At 27.8% G+C, this 20,776-nt stretch overlaps 1 protein-coding gene across 4 annotated transcripts in view; it reads left to right on the forward strand.

The window, feature by feature from the left end:
* Positions 1–18,752, forward strand: part of Ih (hyperpolarization activated cyclic nucleotide gated potassium channel Ih) — an 81,567-nt gene extending 62,815 nt beyond the window's left edge. For all 4 annotated transcript variants that reach the window (XM_065514431.1, XM_065514429.1, XM_065514430.1 and 1 more), the window contains 7 exons: positions 13,322–13,471; positions 13,573–13,649; positions 13,731–14,042; positions 14,389–14,483; positions 14,550–14,638; positions 15,299–15,615; positions 15,744–18,752. In XM_065514431.1, the coding sequence (XP_065370503.1) occupies positions 13,322–13,471; positions 13,573–13,649; positions 13,731–14,042; positions 14,389–14,483; positions 14,550–14,638; positions 15,299–15,615; positions 15,744–15,882 (1,179 nt within the window). In that variant the 3' untranslated portion in view covers positions 15,883–18,752. The remainder of the gene's footprint in view (positions 1–13,321; positions 13,472–13,572; positions 13,650–13,730; positions 14,043–14,388; positions 14,484–14,549; positions 14,639–15,298; positions 15,616–15,743) is intronic.
* The last annotated feature ends 2,024 nt before the right edge of the window (positions 18,753–20,776 follow it).

A 20,776-nucleotide genomic window follows, 5' to 3' on the forward strand; every position in this document is an offset into this window, starting at 1 on the left:
GACGTTTATCATGATAAAAATTTATCAGGTATAGACAGGGGGTAATATATTTACATATTTGATGATAAGAACTGGGGCCAAATTATCGCATTCGATATCGAGTAAAATTGATTGTAATTTTCCTATTTGAGATTAGCATTCGATAGCGAGCAAGAAATTTAGTACATTTTATCATAATTTCGATATCGAAATAATTTTTCGATGACCCTTGACTTCAAAAATAAGTAATAAGGCAATGGTCGTAAATATTGATTATTAAAAAATCATTAAAACTGTAAGAGATAACTTATTGAAATAAACAAGAATATATTTTCCATTCCACTTACTTTATAACAAAGTTTCATCATTAAAATATGTCCAAATTTGTACAAGTTGCAAGCTGTACGGAGGTGTCTGACATTGACACCCTCCATTATACATCATCTTGCAATCGGACCAGTAGTTTAGAAGATTCAGATTTATTACCACTTGGGATTAGTGAGTTAGTGAGATTAGTGTCATGTGTACCTCACAGACATTTCTAACTGACGGTTCTGATTAACATTAGTGGGGCATAGCATAGTGTTAGTCACCTTAGACATGTAACGTTTTAATACGCTTGCCAATTGTTTGAGTTTCTTCCGATTTCAAATATTTTAATATATTTTTAATGCCCTTGTTTAGGACTTTAACTTTGCCCTATCTTATTTTTCAAAATAACGGACACAATCAAATAGAAAAGAAGTTTTACAGCAATCACCCCTATCGCGAATCAATAGTTCGCATGAAATATGTTCCCTTTTCACATTTTTCGTTCATCAACTTTGTTCACGTCAAAAAAATTCCTCTTGTTGTGAAATTTTTAGATGGAATTTTGTAAACAATAAGCAGCTGTTACGAACAAAGTCAACTATTGTGAATGAAAAGTTCATGGGAATATCACAATAGCAATTTTCCCTTCGAGGGAAATTCACATGTTATTGCCGATAGGGGTGAATATCTTCTCCTAGTCTAAAAATAAATTGAAAACATTTTGCATTTTCAGCCGAAATCCCAATATTAATATTTATTTTCCAAAAAAGTTTCCTAGGAACTTATAATGTTTTCATATTCATCTGAAAGTCATCTCTATAAAGATAATTTAAAATAGAAAATGCCTAAAATGTACTAATAGCGTTTGTCACGTGCTCTTCCGAATTTCATTTGTCTTTTAACGAAATATTGAATTTAGGCTAAATGTTCCATCACGCATGACAAATATTTACTCATAAAAGCGTAACCACTATTTCTGGCACAAATTTATTCGATGTTGTAAGAGTAAACAGTGTCAAATAAAACTAAATATCTCTTGCGATTTGTTTACATGTTTATAACAATATTATAGTCACTGTATGATATATTATATACCTAATATGATTGTGGTAACCATAATATGTTTAACATACCATTCACATGATTGTAGCAATCATATAGTATGTATATAATTATAGTAATTTAGTATTTGTATGTGGCAACCATTTGTATGATATAATACTTCCCCATATTGTTCTCGTATTATGGTTATCATACTCTGACAACATAAATATTCACCATGAACATGATTCCCACAAACATATAGTTAACATATATATGGTTACTACAATAATGTGAATGGTAACTTAAACATATTACGATTACCGCAATCATATACTTAATTACAGTGACTATAATATAGTTAAAAAAAAACTTTTACAAATTTTGAAATGGTTAGGGTAAACATGTACATTGTTTTATTTATTTGAACAATTTCTTTAGTTAAACCCACATATTTACAACTATGTATATTAGGGTGAGTCGATTTTTTTCACGAAAAATCGTATAGCAGAACCGCATTCTATTGAAAATTCTAAGAAAGTTTCCTCAAGAAACCATAGGTCTAAAATCAAATCCTATCTTGCGCATTTCGTCTTTTATCCAATGATATTTCAATACATATTTTTAATAGTTTTTTTTATTGGATAAAAGACGAAATTCGCAAGATAGGATTTGATTTTAGACCTATGGTTTCTTGAGGAAACTTTCTTTGAATTTTCCGTAGATTGCGTTTATACTATACGATTTCTTACTTTTTGATCATCCATACAAATCGACCCGGCCTAATGTATATTTTTTCTGTGGGTTTAACTAAAGAAATTTGTTCAAATAAACAAAACAATTAAAATAAATTTTATTTAGAGGTTACGTCTTTTTTCGTCAAATATTTGACTTAAGCAAAGGCTTAGATACTTAGCATTTTTGTCAGCCCCGGACAAATGTGGATTTTGTGGGTACAATTCTTAAAAGAATACATGGAAAGAATAATTTTGCTCCGCTACAGGATTCCACAGCTATCTTAGAGTACACCTGTTATTATGATTATGAGTGCATTTTTTTTGATTTATTTACAACCACCGTTTTAAAGTTTAGAGAATTGCCAAAATTTGAATGAGATAGAAAATGTTAAATGAGAAATGAGAGAGAAATAAATAACACTTAGGTATTATTGCTCAACAGCTGCGATGTTGCCTTTGTCTAATGATTTAACGAGATACATATATTTTTTAATATTGACAGTGTTTTAAATAATTAAGTGTTTAAATGAAACAAAAAAGAAAAAAAAAGTAAAACTAACAAACAATCTTTCAAAGTTTTTAAGTAGATAGAAATAAATAAATATAGTAAATGTATGTGTATTTTATTTTGCGTGTTTGATCTGTTTTCTTTTACATCCAACATCTAATAAGATCAATATATTTGATTTAAAAAAAAAACAAAAACTTAATAATAATAAAAGATATTTTATCACAAATAATGGTTAATTTTCATTGAATCATTTGATTTTCCATTTTATTGTTTTTCCTAGTTCCACTCGGTAAGTTCAATGACATTCTGAGCGCGTCACATAATTCGCAAATTTTGCAACAATGAAATCCAAACTTTATTATGGTAAGAATAAAACAAATGGTTGTCAATTTTGAGAATACAAAAAAGAATAATGATTTTCCATTACTTTGGCAAATCGTTTTCCAACAAATGTATATTTAATACTTAAATAATTTAAAAAAAAAAATAAGAACATTAATAATTACAACTTTTATTTGTATATAGCATGCATTATTTTATTTAAGAAGTTTTTAATAGTTTGAGCAAATAATATTTAAAACAAATTTAGTTTTAACTAAGAAATTAAGGACATTTCGTTTTGTTAGTAGTGCTGGTATTCATGAAATGTATCAAGTTTGCTTTAGCTACATTGTAATTAGTTGTATTTTTAATATTCTATAATAGAGAAGTGTGAAAAGGCCGGCGGCCAGCTGTCACATTCAGCCACATTTAGCGCTATTTCTTACTTTTTTGCCATAAATCAATCAATATCTAGTTAGAAAACCACTAAAGGACACAAATGAGTCCTAGAATATTTAGTGCTCAATAGTATACAAATTTCTACGTTTCTACTATTAGTACAATACAACCCCGGCTGTATTAACTTGGATTAATAAAATAGTTTTCTTGGAATCATTAAAGAAGTAACTAGTTGGCCAACATAAACCAGATCAGAAAATTTAATACAGCCTCATTTAAAAATGCCACTGTAAAACGGAAAATTGCTTGCTAGATTTCATGAATACCACTACTATGTAGTGCTGATAAAATCGCTAACCATTAATAACTCGCTACAAAGCGTTACTTTTGTCAAAAGTCATGGACAAATCCTTAAATTACCTGCTTTTTCCAGTATGTATTCTTGCGAAAATCCCAAATTAATATATATTTACGAATTTAACCGCTAAATCGGAAATGTTACATAGTTTCATGTTCAATATTTTACAATTTTTTAATTTTCTTTGTTTTCGTTACTTCCTTAAATATACAGTAGCCCAAGAAAGTCTACATACAGGAAAAATTATTATGTTACTTTAATTTAAAGCATTTTTTTAAGTATTTTTTATGAGATATATAATAATACATGTCATGTGTCGATTTTAGCAAAAAAAATTCAAATAACGCCCAAAAGTTCACCGTTATTAGAGTTATTGATTCTGAGTAAAATAACGAAACATTTATTCTCGGTCATGCCTACTTTTGGGTGGGCGGGGCTATTAAGTTTCATAATATTTTGAACATTAAAGCCCAAAAAACAAACAAAAAATCGTTATTTGACTCAGAATCAAAAATTCTAATAACGGCGAAATTTTGGACGTGATAGTAAATGTTGCTAAACCCGACTTAAGTGATGTTGTTTTAATTTTTTAAAGTGGGATTTTTTTTTAACAAATATATTTCGTTACTTTTAACTTACAAATACAGCTTTCAACGAAAGAAATTTAATTTGAATTCCTGTATGTAGACTTTATTGGGCTACTGTATATTTACAACGAAAAAATGTTTGGCCACTCAATATAAAGAACAGTCGAAGGAATGTTCCAAAATAGTATCCACTAAAAACATGGAGCACGAAAAAAAAGTGGAAATAAATCTGTAATTTATAATGATTTTAATAAAATTTTCCGTGTAGTGTAATTGAGTTTATGAATTTTGAACAACCACCGGTGGACGGAGTCTCAATGCCCCAATATGGGTACCTCGGGTATATGAAAAATTTAAAACGATGCAGATTTTAATAAATGTATATGGAATCGTTTAGTATACATTTACAAAAAAAAAAACCTCGGTGTATGACTTAAAAATGCGGGATTTTTTTCAAAATATTTGCTTTTATTTTGAAACATTTTGTACAATACTGCTAATCTTTTGAGACAAGAGCGAATCAAGCTAATTACGGCCTCATATTATGATCGTTTTTCGGCCAATGCTCGCTTCAAACGAATCCGTTGCGTTCGGTACAGGTTCCCTGTAATGGTCTGGACAGATATAATATATAGGACCCTATTGTTCCCGCCAAATAGCTCCAATGGATATTTGGCTTTAGCGTCGATTCGGCAGGTTGGCCGAGCTTCAGGTACGATCTCCTACGCTTCGGGTTATCATATCCCAAGAATTTTGCAAGCTCTTGTTGTGTTTTACAACTATCTTCATGGAGTAATGCATCCAATTCTTGGTCTTCAAACTTTTTTGAATGGCCTGGGCGATCTTTGTCTTTCTTGTCAAAATCACCACTTCTGAACCGCACAAACCGTCTCTCGCACATTGAAACCGATGGAACACATTCACCATAAGCTTTGGCGAGCAAACTTAATGCTTCAGCGGCACTTTTTATACCCTACACCACCATAGTGGGGAGGGTATAATACGTTTGTACAGATGTTTGTAACGTCCAAAAATATTAGTCTAACACCCTGTTGTCCATGTAAACCTTGTGCGCAGAGTACAGGTCGCAATTTTGAAGATTTTTCGATCAAATTTGGTACATATTATTTTTTCCCAAGGACCAAAAAAAAATTTATGACAAAAAAAATTTTTTGTTAAAAAAAATTTATGACAAACTAATTTTTTTGGTAAAAAAAAAATTTATGACAAAAATTTTTTTTGGTAAAAAAAATTTATGAACAAAAAAAATTGTTTGTTAAAAAAAATTTATGAACAAAAAAAATTGTTTGTTAAAAAAAAAATTAGGGTTAAAAAATATTTTTCTCGATTTTGACCCATTGTAGGTCAAAGCCTTATATACATACATCGTTGCAATGGACTTTGAATTATCTATCATTAGATATCCATAATGCCTATATTAATGACTTAGTTATCCAGATATAGATCAAAAATAGGCCAAAGATCGAGGTTGTACCGTTATCTCAGCCATTTGTGGGCCGATTTTCTCGATTTTAAATGGCAACCGAGCCGGAAGAATTCCCGATATATTGATGTATCAATCATGTTTGTAAGTTATTTGGGGGCTACGGAAAGTTGATTTCAACATACAGCCGAATAGACGGACAGACGAACATGGCGATATCGACTTCGCTATCTATAACGATCCAGAATATATATACTTTGTGGGGTCGCAAATGAAAAATGTAGAAATTACAAACGGAATGACAAACTTATATATACCCTTGCTACTCGTGGTGAGGGGTATAAAAATAAAAATCAAAGTCTGACAAATATATCTGACAAAAAAAATAACAATTATTCCTGACAAAAAAAAATAAAACTCAGTCTGACAAATATTCCTGACAAAAAAAAAATAAAAATCAGAAAATAACAATTATTTCTGACAAAAAAAATAAAAATCAAGAATTTAAAAAGCATGTTATTTTATGAAAATATAGTTGAAAACAATCAAAATGGTATGCTTGACTTGACTCTCCGATATTATCCTGTGATGGCTTTTTTCCTTAGAAATTTCAAGAATAATTATTTTCGGTCCCTGTATAAATGGTGATCGGTCCATAATTGGTCATAGCTCCCATATAAGGCCCACTTCCGAAAATCACTCAAAAATATAAATTATTGAAATTTTAAAAGAAAAATATTTTTGCTCTTTTACTTAGTGTAGGGTATTATATGGTCGGGCTTGACCGATCATACTTTCTTACTTGTTTTAAAAATAAAGAAGTAAAGCAAAACTTCCCGCATATGACGCTTTGTAAGTACAAAATTCGACATTTTAGAAACAAAATAAAACTATGTTGTTTACACTGTAATGTTGAATTACTAAGTGAGAATAAATGACGGATATGTACTAGGGTGGCCCCAAAATTTAAGTTGCGGATGTTCCCACCTAAAATGAAAATTTGATTTATTCTAAGACTACGTTTTGAATTTTTTTCGTCCTGGGGTCAATATTTGGCGAGCTGGATCGAAGGATAAAAAGGTCCTTTTTTGAAGTTTTTTACATTTTTTCCATATTTCTTCCAAAGGAAGTATATGTAAATTTGGTATCATATGAAAGGTCTTTGAGAGACGCATTCAATTGGTTAAAAGAAATTTTAAAAAAAAAAATTTTAATTAAAAAATTTTAAAAATTTTCGACAAAATTTTAGTTTTTTTTAATTTTTTCATAGAATTTATTCAAATACATAGATGAAATTTCTTGATCATAAACATCATGTAATTTCACCGAAATGGTTTTTCTCGTTTTTTAAAATTCAGTCCAGTTCAATGTTTATTCAAATTTGTTTAAACCCAATTTCATCCCTATCTGTTAAGCAGTTTTTCACATGTTACTTAAAATTAACAACAACATTCCAAAGGAATAACATTAAAATAATCATTATAGCGCTATGTATAGCAAATGTTTTAGCTTAAATTTAAATATTCGCAGTGTAACAAAAGAAAAGTATAAGAATTTATACATCGATGGAAAGCTTATAAAATTTGAGTTATTTTGATGCCAATACATATACTATGAATTGAGTACAGAGATTGTCAGATAGGGATGAAATTAGGTTTAAACAAATTTGAATAAACATTGAACAGGATTGAATTTTAAAAAACGAGAAAAACCATTTCGGTGAAATTACATGATGTTTATGATCAAGAAATTTCATCTATGTATTTGAATAAATTCTATGAAAAAATTAAAAAAAACTAAAATTTTGTCGAAAATTTTTAAAATTTTTTAATTAAAATTTTTTTTTTTTAAATTTCTTTTAACCAATTGAATGCGTCTCTCAAAGACCTTTCATATGATACCAAATTTACATATACTTCCTTTGGAAGAAATATGGAAAAAATGTAAAAAACCTCAAAAAAGGACCTTTTTATCCTTTGATCCAGCTCGCCAAATATTGACCCCAGGACGAAAAAATTTCAAAACGTAGTCTTAGAATGAATCAAATTTTCATTTTAGGCGGGAACATCGATACCTTATTTTTTCTCCATACAAACGGGGCCACCCTAATATGTACCCTTCAAAATGACATATAAGTTTTTAAAAACAAAAAGCGCCTTCAAATGGTAATCCATCTATTGTAAGTCCCGCATTTTTAAGTCATACACCCAATAGATAAAAATCATATTAAACAAAATAATTGTTTAATTAGCAATTAAACTGTTCGCCATAATACGTTAAATCTACTCCAGGGGGGTTATTATGTAATTACTTCCGAAAATAAATTCTTTCGAATTTGTATGCTTTACACCTTGTATCTCGAAAATGTTTCGATTTTTTAATCGAATTATATAATAACCCCCCTGATCAGTAAAATATGTATGTCAAAATATAAAATATTATTAAAATAGAATAAATTGATTGATTATTCGAACGATCATTGTGCGAATGGATACGCTAATCTTAACCCATTCGGTATGGTCAAATTACAAGCTCTCAACAAATTTGTGGAAATATATGGGATGACGGGAGGAAGAGCTGAAAAACCATTGAACAATACATCAAAATAATGAATCTGAAATGGTTAAGTAAAAAATTAAAATTTTATGTTGCATTTCTTATTTGAATGGTCGGCGACCATTTTTGCTTTATTATCCTTCATTCAGAGTAAATAGGATTTTTCCATGACTTTTGGTTACCGAATTTTAACTTAAACAAAAGCAAGATTTTAACAGCACTACAATTACGCTAGATAAAATAAATAAAATAAAATAACGTAAAGTAATTTCTTTGTTTTTTTAGGATATGCTTCTAAATTTAAAATCAGAGAGCTGACAGTATTTCTAGTGCCGCGAGTAGAAAGAAATAAAAAGCCAAGACTTCATATTACAAATTAGTTTGTTTAAACTAGAAAACTTAGTAGATTTATTAAATCGTACTACAATTCAGGAATAATTAACTATGAATTAAAAAAAAAAAACAAGTAAATGCTTTAAAATCATTAAAAGATGTAAGAGTGGGAGAGGCTGGTACATTTCTATACGTACTGCTTACTCCTTCCTATTAGAGCAGTCAGTATTTCAAAATTTTTTATTTTAAATTAAAATCTTATGAATTTTTGTTTTGTAAAATAGAAAACAGTATGTTGTCTTAATAAGTAGCAACAGACAAAAATCTTGACAAAATTCTATTATTTTTAGATTATGTTTTTAAAAGACAAAAAAAAATCTTATAAAATACACTCAAATCCCACTTCTATAAAGAAAAATAATTTATTTATTGATTTTCCATTTGTTGTATTTGAAGGTATTTTCTAGAAAACAAAAGTTATTTACATATTTAGTTTAATAATTGTTGTATTTTCTTGAAAATTTGTTTTTTTAAAAAAAAAAAATATTTGCTTTTTTATGGTTTTGGTTTTTGCACCTGGAACAAATTCAAATTAATACAAAATAATCGAAAACTTTTTAAATGAATTTTTCAAGTAGTATAAAAATTTAAATATATAAATTGATGGTGACTATATAATGGCAAATTTATTTTATTTAAGCGTTAACATTTAAATAACTAAGTAAACTTTGTAAATATTTCAGCTTTAATTAAAAAAATTTTGAAAAAAAATGTACACTTAAATCGGGAACAACAATAATGCATAGCACCATTATTTTTTTCATATAGAAATTGTTGTATTTCAAATCGTTTAATTGAAACCCTCAGATTGAAAAATATGAAAAAAAAACCAAACGAAACACAACTCTCTTAAAGAAGTATCACTTGATTTTTTAAACAATTATAAACAAATTACTACTACATACAAATAACAACTAGATTGTGCAGAATCGATGAATTAATTAAATAGTACAATATATATAATTTCTTTAGCAAATACATAGTAATTAATTTAGAAGAGGCCCATTTATTTATGCAGGGGCCCTGATAAATTATAATAAACTGATTTTAATAGCAGTAGTGATCATGATGATAATGATAATGATGATGATGGTACAAGTAGTTGGAAAATAAGTACAAAGTAGTTTTTATTGTAGTTGTATTTCTCTTGAATTTCTTTCCTTATTTTTACTTTTCTACTTTTGTTTCAATCTTTGTTTCTTACTATAAAAAACTCTTTTTATTTTTAAATTAAATATAATTTCTTTAGATTTATTATATTTTGTTGTAATTCAACTGAATGTATTTATGTATTTAATATGTATGAATGTATGTTATCGTCTTCTTATTTCATTTTTGTAACGCAGTGTAACTATTTAAAAAAGCACATTTTTAAAAAAAAAATAAAAAAAAGTACAAGCAAACTTTAAACTTTAAACGTTTGCTTGTATTGATCTTCTTCTATTAATAATCAAAAATAATTCTCTTACTATCGTTTTCAATCTAACTAAATAAATCGTTATGCAAAACCAGTAAATAAAAATCAAAATTATTTTGTATTAAATTTTAATTGTTCCCTAAAAACAATGAAATTATTTATAACTTAATACGCTTCAGTTTAAAACTTAGGCGTATTTAAACAAGAACTTTGTTTTCTCATAAAATTTAAAATTAGTTGTGTTTTTTTTTACTAAAAACTATACAAAATTAAATTATTAAAAAAATAATTTAAAAAAAAAAAAATCAAGAGTTAAATGTATAGCAGCAGCTGTAATAGTTTAAAATCAGTTTTACTTTATTATTTTAAAAAATCTTTTGTTTATTTTTGTTATGGATTGGTCAACATGCAATTAATTGTTTGCTTTGTTTTATAATATTTATTAAATGCAGCACATTATAATTAGTTATATTTATGATGGTTTTAATGGAGGGTTTATTTACACTGTCAGACACCCAACTGTCATTAAAATTGTGAACACAATCAAGACGTTAGCAGCAATAGTTAGTGAATACGTGTTTCGAAATATTATAATTTGGGGTTAGGGTTCCTAATTTCCCGAACTTTTTTCTTTGAGGAAATTAAAAAATCGTTTCATTCCCGGGAATTTTTTAACACTAAATTAAACCAAAAACCAGAAGTCAGGGTTTTAAAAATTAACAAAAAAATATTCCCGGGAAATTTTTCCCTCGTATGAACCCTATTTGGGGTATCGAAATATCTATAACCAATGACCATTCATTTTATAGTAAGAAAGAAATAATTTTAAATTTAAGGCGAATAAAATATAAAGAAATTTTACCATGTGACGTTAATTTGTTTACCATTTAATTATGTGGCGTGTTGGAAGGAGGCAGCCACTTTTGAGGCTGTGTTTATGTTATTAACAGAGCATCGAATTACTTAATTGTTAGCTATGTCCTTTTCCCATCTTTCTGCCAAAGTATGCTCATCTTTTGAGTCCAAAGTGAAACGTATGACTATAACGCGGGTGACGCAAAACTTTCCAACCACTTTATTGTAAATACATTTTAACAAGTATTGCAACATTTGGCCGAGCGTTGTCATTATGCAATATTAGGGTTTCATTCCAACAAATACAGAGCAATACCTTAGCGCCTTGGATATTTGGCTTTGCCGGGCTTCACCTATGATCTCTTACGCTTCGGGTCCATTTCTTTCGCAAGAAATGATTCGGTACCAAAATGATTTTCTTTTACAGCTTTCAAGCATTTCGGACATGCAAAATCGTCTTTCAAGGTGTCTCGGCTTCAATTCGTATGGTATCCAATTTTCCTGCTTTTGGATGAATCTTGCTCCCAATGCTTTTGTAGAGTTTTACAACATTCTTCATGGAGTAATGCAAACAATTCTTGGTCGTCAAACTTTTTTTGGTCTGGTCGATCTTTGTCTTCCGTGTCAAAATCACCACTCCTGAACCGCACTAACCATCTCTCCGACATTGAAACCGATAGAACAGAACACTAGTATCGAAAGAATCTAAGCATTTAACCGAAAAATATATGCATTTTATCGAATCATTCGATACAAAAAAAAATAACATCGTATCTGTTTAATATGTGCAGAAATAATACAGTAACTCTAAGATAACATAAAAAGTTACCTCCATTTCCCAGGAAAATCCTAAAAAAAATATTCCCCGCGAATTCCCAGGAAATTTTTCCCTATTAGGAACCCTATATTAGAGGCATAAGAATAATCCTATTTCTATTACAAGTTGTTTGCAAAAAAAAAAAAAAAAAACTTTAAATTCAAATATAAATTTCGTTTGAAACATAAGAGTTAACTTGACATTCACAATTATTCAAATATTTAATGAAATTAGACTAAGTGCTGGTTCACGCACATCAAATTCACTTGAGCAAGTCTTGAGTTTATAGAAGAGACAGGAAGAAAAACAGTTACCTCTTTCCATTCTCCTCTCATCTACAAATTCAAGACTTGCACAAATAAACTTAACGTGTGTGAACCAGCACTAACTAGTAGTTAAAAATCGAATATTTCATTTAAATACCTTAACGCTTACTTTCTCAAAACAATAAACCAATACATAGTTTATTAAAAATAAATTCCAAACAGATGAGAAAATGAGGAATAAATAATTAGTTTTCATTTTGTCAGAAATTACAGCAAGCAATGCAGTAGGAAAAGTGTATTAATAACTGTATTAATATTACGAATTCAAACACAAATTTTAAAAATGTTTTAGATTAGATCATTATTACAAAAGCCATCATACTCGTCTTAAGACCATCTAAAATGTGCTGCATTTAATAATTTGTTTGTGTCCTTTTCTTTTTTTGTTGTTGTTTTGTTAATGTTTATTTATTTTTATTATATACAATTTTTTGTTCGTTTATGAATTTGTTTTGTTCGTTACGAAAACAATTTCTTTGTGTAGTGTTTTTTACAACATTTTATGTTCAAACTTTTTGTGGTTTTCTGACACACTCACACACGAAACGCTTAATTTGACGTTGTGGCCATGGAAAAGTATTTATTAATGTTAAATATAACACAAATGAAGTGCATTAATAAGAATATTTTAATTAAAAATTCGTCTACACTGAAGACATTATAATTTATCTAAAATAAAATTAACGCCTTAAGGTATGCTTTAAAATCTAGAGCAACAAATGACTACGATTTTTTTATTTTATTGATTAGTAAATAAGGATGTCATTCTCATATAAAAATCGCTTATCTATTAATAAATGCTTTGATATTCCTTAAACAAAAGCATCGTTAGTAAAATAGTTAATAATTGTAATTGTAAAAAGCATAAATATTGGAGCATGTTTTTGTAAAACACAAAATAAATTTCTTTAAAAAAAATTTTAGGAAAACAACAAAAAAAACTGAATATTTTTGGTAAATTATTTTATGTTTTATAAAAACAGACCTTAAATCATACTTGTTTGCAAAGTATGTTGTAACTACTAACAAAAGTGTAATACTTTACAATTTCGAAACATTACTGCTTAAAATTTAAATTCTAAACACTTTGTTGGTAGACTACAATTTACAGCAATATCAGAAAAAAACTAGTCCATGGCCTACAACCGATCGAATTAGATGTGTATGTTATTTTTTTGTATGTAATTTTCCACAAATTTCTCAAATGGTGATTGGTGTATTTTATGCAAAAGATATAAATATAAAAACCAAAAACAATATGTTTTCAGTTTCTAAATATGGCATCGGTGTTTATGAGAATTTTCAATCTGATATGTATGATGTTGCTAATTGGTCATTGGAGTGGTTGTTTACAATTTTTAGTGCCAATGTTACAAGGTTTTCCCTCAAACTCATGGGTATCAATCAATGAATTGCAGGTAGGTTTTCCAAATACATATACAAATTTAGCAACCAAATATACCAAAGAACAATAATTTTTATAATTCATACATATAACAAAATTGCCAACTGAAATTAGGAGTCATATTGGCTGGAACAATATTCATGGGCTTTATTTAAAGCAATGTCACATATGCTATGCATAGGTTATGGCAGGTAAGATCAAATTGAACCTAAATACATTTTGATTAAACTTTTTTTAAACAAAAAAAAAATTATACAAAAAAACTTTATTAGATTTCCGCCCCAATCTTTAACCGATATGTGGTTGACAATGTTATCCATGATATCGGGTGCTACATGTTATGCTTTGTTCCTGGGTCATGCTACAAATCTTATTCAAAGTTTGGACTCGAGTAGACGTCAATATCGCGAAAAAGTCAAACAGGTCGAAGAGTATATGGCGTATCGTAAATTACCGCGCGATATGCGTCAACGTATAACCGAATATTTCGAACATCGTTATCAAGGTAAATTCTTCGATGAAGAATGTATATTAGGAGAATTGAGCGAAAAATTAAGAGAGGATGTTATCAATTATAATTGTAGGTAAGTAAATATTTATTATTACATACATATATTATTAACGAACAAGAAATATGTACATAATCGCCCCTGTGCTGTGAATTGATAAAATATGAGAATTCGAAAACATTACCATGATTCGATTTACAGAACAGGAGGCAATAGCTATAGAAAAATACGCATAGAGCGGAAACTAGAAGAAAACTCAAACAAAAAAATTACTCAAAATAATCACCACTTAGGTTTTTGACAACCCAGTTAAGTCTTTGACAGAAAAGTTTCCCATCTATGTGTATTTATCTATGACAATAGCTATTTATAATAAATAATGAAGAATGTACAAATTTTAATATATTTTAAACATTTTCAGATCTCTCGTTGCGTCAGTGCCTTTTTTTGCAAATGCTGACTCCAATTTCGTTTCTGATGTTGTTACAAAACTTAAATACGAAGTATTTCAACCAGGTTAGTTTAATTTCTACTTCAGAGCAATTGTTTATTTATTTTTAATTCTTTCAACTCTAATTTTAGGTGATATTATTATAAAAGAAGGTACGATTGGTACCAAAATGTATTTTATACAAGAAGGTGTGGTCGATATTGTTATGGCCAATGGAGAGGTAAGTCCCAAATACCCTAATACGCGTTATGTTTTGAAACCATTCCGAAAATTACGTTCGAAATTAAAAATGTTTTACACCGTTACCCTTTTGTTGATTTTACGCAGATAATGTTAAATGATGGTACCATAATTTCTATAAATTACATTAAACATTTATATTTTGTCCTATTTGATTGATAAAAACTAATTTTCTACAAATACCCAGCAGAAAACTTGGCAATATATTGCTATTACTGAATAACATAATTTTCAATAACTACTACATACCGTGTTCATTACTAAGAAGTAGTTGTATAATGACTTATTGATTATCTGCTATTTAAGTGCTTATTTTTTGGTAAATTGCATGTGCAAGTGAAATTTAAACAGATTGTTATGTTGCTTCTTTTGTTAAGCCATTACTTTTAAATAATTTCAGTGATATCAATGTAATGATTTATTTATAAGCAATTGTGGTACTTGTAACTAGTGAAGTGCCAGAATATAAACATTTTAACTCATTACATGGTTGGGTAGCTTTACGTCATATTAACTCACATCATCTGATTTAAGTGTTAAAAAAATTAATTTTATTAACGTATAGAACTAAACTATGTCCAATGATCTGACCAACTAATTATTCACCAATATATTTTGTATTATATTTAATTTTATTTAGGTGGCAACATCTTTATCGGATGGTTCTTATTTCGGTGAAATTTGTTTGCTAACAAATGCCAGACGTGTGGCCAGTGTGAGAGCTGAAACGTATTGTAATTTGTTTTCTTTAAGTGTAGATCATTTCAATTGTGTGCTGGACCAATATCCTCTCATGAGAAAAACAATGGAAACAGTAGCAGCCGAACGTCTTAATAAGATTGGCAAGAATCCTAATATAATGCAACAAAAGGATGAACAATTAAGCAATCCAGAATCAAATACAATAACAGCGGTGGTCAATGCTTTAGCAGCGGAAGCGGAGGAATGTAAAGATGAGTGAGTATTTAAAAACTTTTCAATCAAATGTTTAAAATGGAGTTAGAAATACATATGTATATACCACTTGACTAACACACCTTATAAAACTGATTGTAAAATTCCACTGAACATTATTTTTTTTACAGCAGTGAGATTGATCCAAAGGAAAATTTATTACATGGTTCGATGTCAAGCATAGCAGAGCCCATACAAACAATACGTGAAGGTTTACCCCGTCCTAGAAGTGGTGAATTTCGTGCATTATTTGAGGGCAATACTCCATGACACTGAGAAAAATTATCAACGGCATCGACACCCACACTACAATTGCATTATTATCATAAGCATTTGTTGGCATTTAGTGTCTGTGGTGTTAGAAGAGCAACACTGTGAAATATTAACAACAACAAAAACAACATCAATCTTTATTATCAACAACAACAGCAACAAAACCTACAACATAGTTATCATCAGCCGCAGCAGCAGAAGCATTAGCAAAACGCAGTAAATTGTTATTTATATTCAAGCCTCATATATTGCTATTTCAAGCAGCCTTTTATAAAAAAAAATACCTAAAGAAAATACTTAAAACTAAAGGAAAAATACAATAACATTAAAAGGAATCTTTTGACAGTTTTCAAATTCTTTCTTTTTTGTTGAGTTTTATCATTCCTTTATAAGAATTTTTAACACTTAGCTGTCAATTATTTAATTAATTCCTTGTTAATTATTGTGTTTTTCTGGCCAGTTTTTCTCCAAAAAAAAATATTATATATATCATGCTTTAACACCAAATTATCTAGCGGTTGCTTTAAAGTCCATTTTAAGTTCAATTCCATATGAAGTAACAGTAAAACAAAAAACAACTAATAAAACACAATCAAAACGATAGACAGACCGACAAACTATTAACGAATTATTAAACAATAAAACTAATAGAGAACTAATAATTTAAAAAACAAACAAAAAATGTTTAAGTTTTTACACTACACTACATACTATATTATACTCATATTAACTCAAATAACAACAGTAACAATTACAAAACCCTACCTACTACATACATCAACAATACATTAATTACTTACATACAAGGAGATAAACTGCAATTAATAACATTTAACAAAAATAAAGTCCTCAATAATTTAAATAAACAAAAAAATAATAACAAATTTTTTCAGCTCCGCAAACTGTGATGACTTAAGTATAAGAAACGACATTAATTAAAACAAATAATAATAATAAAACCAAACAACAAATAATTAAATGAACAACAAAAATTATTCAAGAAATAATAAAGAATTAAACTAACACAAAAACAAACAAAAACTTAAAGCAAATTGAGAGTTAAACGAAATGAAAAATTCCCAAAAATTCAAAAAAAAAAAAACAATTAATAGAATCTGCATTATTTTCATGTTTGCCAAGGAATTAGAATTTTTCGATTTTTTCCAAACAAAATAAATTGAAAATTTTATTTGATTTGATTTCCAACTCTTATAAGCTATTTTTGAATTCATGATTATTTTGTATTACCATCAATTTAAATATAAAATTATATTGAAATTATTGATTTGGTAGGCTAAACACAAATTTCTAACCGCACTAATTTTGATAATTGAAACGTTAATAAAGATCTGTGTTTGCTACAGAGGGTCAGAATTTCTAACAACAGAGGGCAAATTCTCGCATTCGTAATCGAAATAAATTTCGAATGCTTATTATTAAAATGTCTATACATTTTATTCGATATCGAATAAGAGAATACCAAAAATAAATAAAAATAATCGCGAGAATTATCCCCAAAACTCATTAAAGAAATGAGGCCGAATTACCGAAGTGATAATTTCTAACAAAAATACTTTATTCCATCGCCAAACTTCCGAAATTCAATTGAAAATTCTGAAATATAATTACAAACTTCTGAAATATATCTGGATATTCCTGAAATTAAATTGGAATTTTCTAATATACATTTAGAAACTTGTGAAATACAATTGGAAATGGTGTAGTACTGGCTTTATTTACATGTTTTATATTTAAATTGATATCAATGTGTCTTTAGACTAAAATTTACCCATAACATCTGAATAGCAAATGATATTTTCCTATATTATTAGTATAGTAAATGTCGTAGATTAAATTAATAATTTTGAAATTAACTCCTTCAACTTTTGGAACTCACAACAAAAAAATTTCAACAAACTTTACGAATTTATTACATATACATAATTTTATTAAATGAATTTAAAATATTTCCATGAAAACCTACAAAAAAAAACATGGTTAAGATTTTCATTACTCTCTCTTTTTCCTTAAGACAAAATGGAAACTAATGTAGATGTCACGCATATAAAATTATTAAAACTATAAAAAGAACATGAAGAAAACCAAAATGACCTAAACAAAGAAAGAAACAAAAAAAAATTAAAGAACTTATTGTTTTGTAGATTATTTTCCTAAATTTTCATTTAACATTAAACTGAAACCACCTGATGTTTTAAGTTGATTATTAGTAGAGTAAACCAAACATAATTTTTGCAATAGGAATAGTAGAATATTAGAATAAATAGTCAATGATTAAATATTAAACAAAACCATAGTTAAGCCTTCCCTTCAAAATATTCAAAACTGTCTCTATCACTCCCTGTCACTCTGTCTCTCTCTCTCTCTGTCTCTATCTGCCACTAACTAAACCAAACTCTGTCATACTCATTTCCAAAACCTAATACTCCTAACCTGCTCCTTCTATAAACCATAACATGAACAAAAAAATCAATTTAATATAAATATATTTTAAAAAAAACTAGCCCTCCTATTAAAAACATTTTACAAAAACAAAAATTTCCTACAAAAACAAAATGTATTTTCATTAAATGAACATATACACAACATACTAAAATAAAATAACAAAACAAAACAAAAACTACATAAATACCTAAAATAAAACAAAAAACATTTAGTGAAGTAAACAAACAAAAAAAATAAAATAACATTAAAATCATTAACCAATATAACAACAAAATAATAACTAAACTAAACAACAACAAGAAAAGAAAAATGTTAAATCAATATTATGAGTATAGAAAAAATTATTATATAAAAACTAATCATTGTTATAAACTGCAAAATAAAAACAAAAACAAAACAAAAAAGATACAATTAAAAAAAATGATAAAAAAAATATACATTACAAAAAGCATGACACATTTGTTTTTAGTACACATTGTAGAAAAAAGCGGCAACTTAAAAATGTTATAAAAAAAAATATTAAAAAAAAAAAAAAAAAAAAAACTTAGGAAAAATCACACAATTATTAAGAAAATTGTATTAATATTAAAATAAACTTACAAAAGATAAACTACATTATAGTTAAAACAAAAAGAAGAAAACAAATAAGAATTTCATCTTGTGTACAATTATTTCTTTTTATATATAATTTTAATAAAATGTTTCCATAATTGTGCTGTAATACACAGGCTAAATGTGAAAATACTATTAAAATAAAATTGATTTTGAAATATTCGTTTGAATAAACAAAAAATCTGATTAAAGGTCAGAATTGAAACTAAAAATATTCTGCAAACAGTAATAAATAGTGAATAAAACTCAAATTAAATATCAAAATACTTCTCTAACTTCACAACACAAAACAAACTGTATTTCTTAGAATATTTGATTTGATCAAGCAGACTTTTGAAAAATCCTCGAAAACTAAATTCAAGTACAAATGAGGCTATCGCGCAAAAGTAGTGTAACCCCTAATCAATTAACATACAAGAAACGGGGATTTGAACATTACTTTAATGTTTTTCATTTTTAATTTATAAAATGAAGTTCCACATTTACAATGTCTGTATATTTTGGTATTTATTAAGTTAATGTGGGTTACACCACTTCTGCACTTATTCTATTTAAAATAATAAATAAGTTACACCACTTTAGGTCAAGTTTATTAAGAAATTAAGGTTGTTATAAAATGTGGGATGAACTGGAGGGATACAGTGCAACAATTCAAGAAGGATCTTTTTTCTTTTTTTCAGCTATGATCGAATTTTACAATGCGTCTAGTCGTGTTATGGTCACTGACTGCATTTTTTAACACTGACTTAGTTAAAGAGTACATCTTCATTGTTAGAATACTTGTAAAAAATTTAAAATTGAGAGATGTTATGGAACATTCAACATTGGTGTTACTAACCGACTTTTTTCTGCTTTCCAGCAATTTGAAGAAGAAAAAATCACTTGCACTCATTCGTATTATCTTGAATGGTTGCCTTTTTCAAGACGTTTTAATTTCTTCAATATAGTTTTCTGGAACGTACATATATTTTGTTGAAGATTTTTTTCTATTACACCATAATCTTGATCACATGGTAGATATGAATGACCACTGATCATAAATATATGGTATATTTTAACAACAGTAAATTCAGGCTGATATACAACAATTGGGAGAACAACGACATCTTTATGTTTCTATTTTGTCCCCCATGTCGGTCAGAATACATCATAATGCACCACTTTTTCTCTATTACTATGTTACATTATGCTCTGTGCAAAAACGAATTTTTCAGCTCCATCTGATTTTGAATACCAAAAGGTGGCTTAATCCACTTTTGTATTGATAGTAGGTAATGTAAGGAATGTGTATAACACCAGAACAGCAAAGTGTGGGTTTTGCGCTGATGGCCTCAAATATTTCGTACCATTTTCCCTATACAATGGATTTTTTAAATAAATCTTTTTATAACATTATGTTACAAATTTTTAAAGAAGTAATGTTTTCAACAATTAAATAAAAAAACTAGTTTCCAAAGTACTCCTGTTTAAATCAACTATTTTTCACAACTTTTGTACTTTAACCAAACTTTTCTTTAACACAATTTCCATTTTTCAAATATGTATTACAGCACAATTACATTTAAAAACTATTTATATTTTTAAAAATATTTAATAAAACTTTTTATACATAACTACATTAAACATTTACATACATACATATATACTTATACTATATGATTTTTAGTTTGTAATTATTTTTTCTTTTTATTTATCTTTAGTTTTAGATTTTGTTTTATTGTTAAATTTTTTTAAACTAGCTAATAATAATTGTAGTCTATTTTAACGTTATTTAAGTTATTTCTATCTATTTTGCTATTATTATTATTATCTCTTC

This window comes from Calliphora vicina, chromosome 5 (assembly GCF_958450345.1).
Source record: "Calliphora vicina chromosome 5, idCalVici1.1, whole genome shotgun sequence".
Taxonomy (NCBI): Eukaryota; Metazoa; Arthropoda; class Insecta; order Diptera; family Calliphoridae; genus Calliphora; species Calliphora vicina.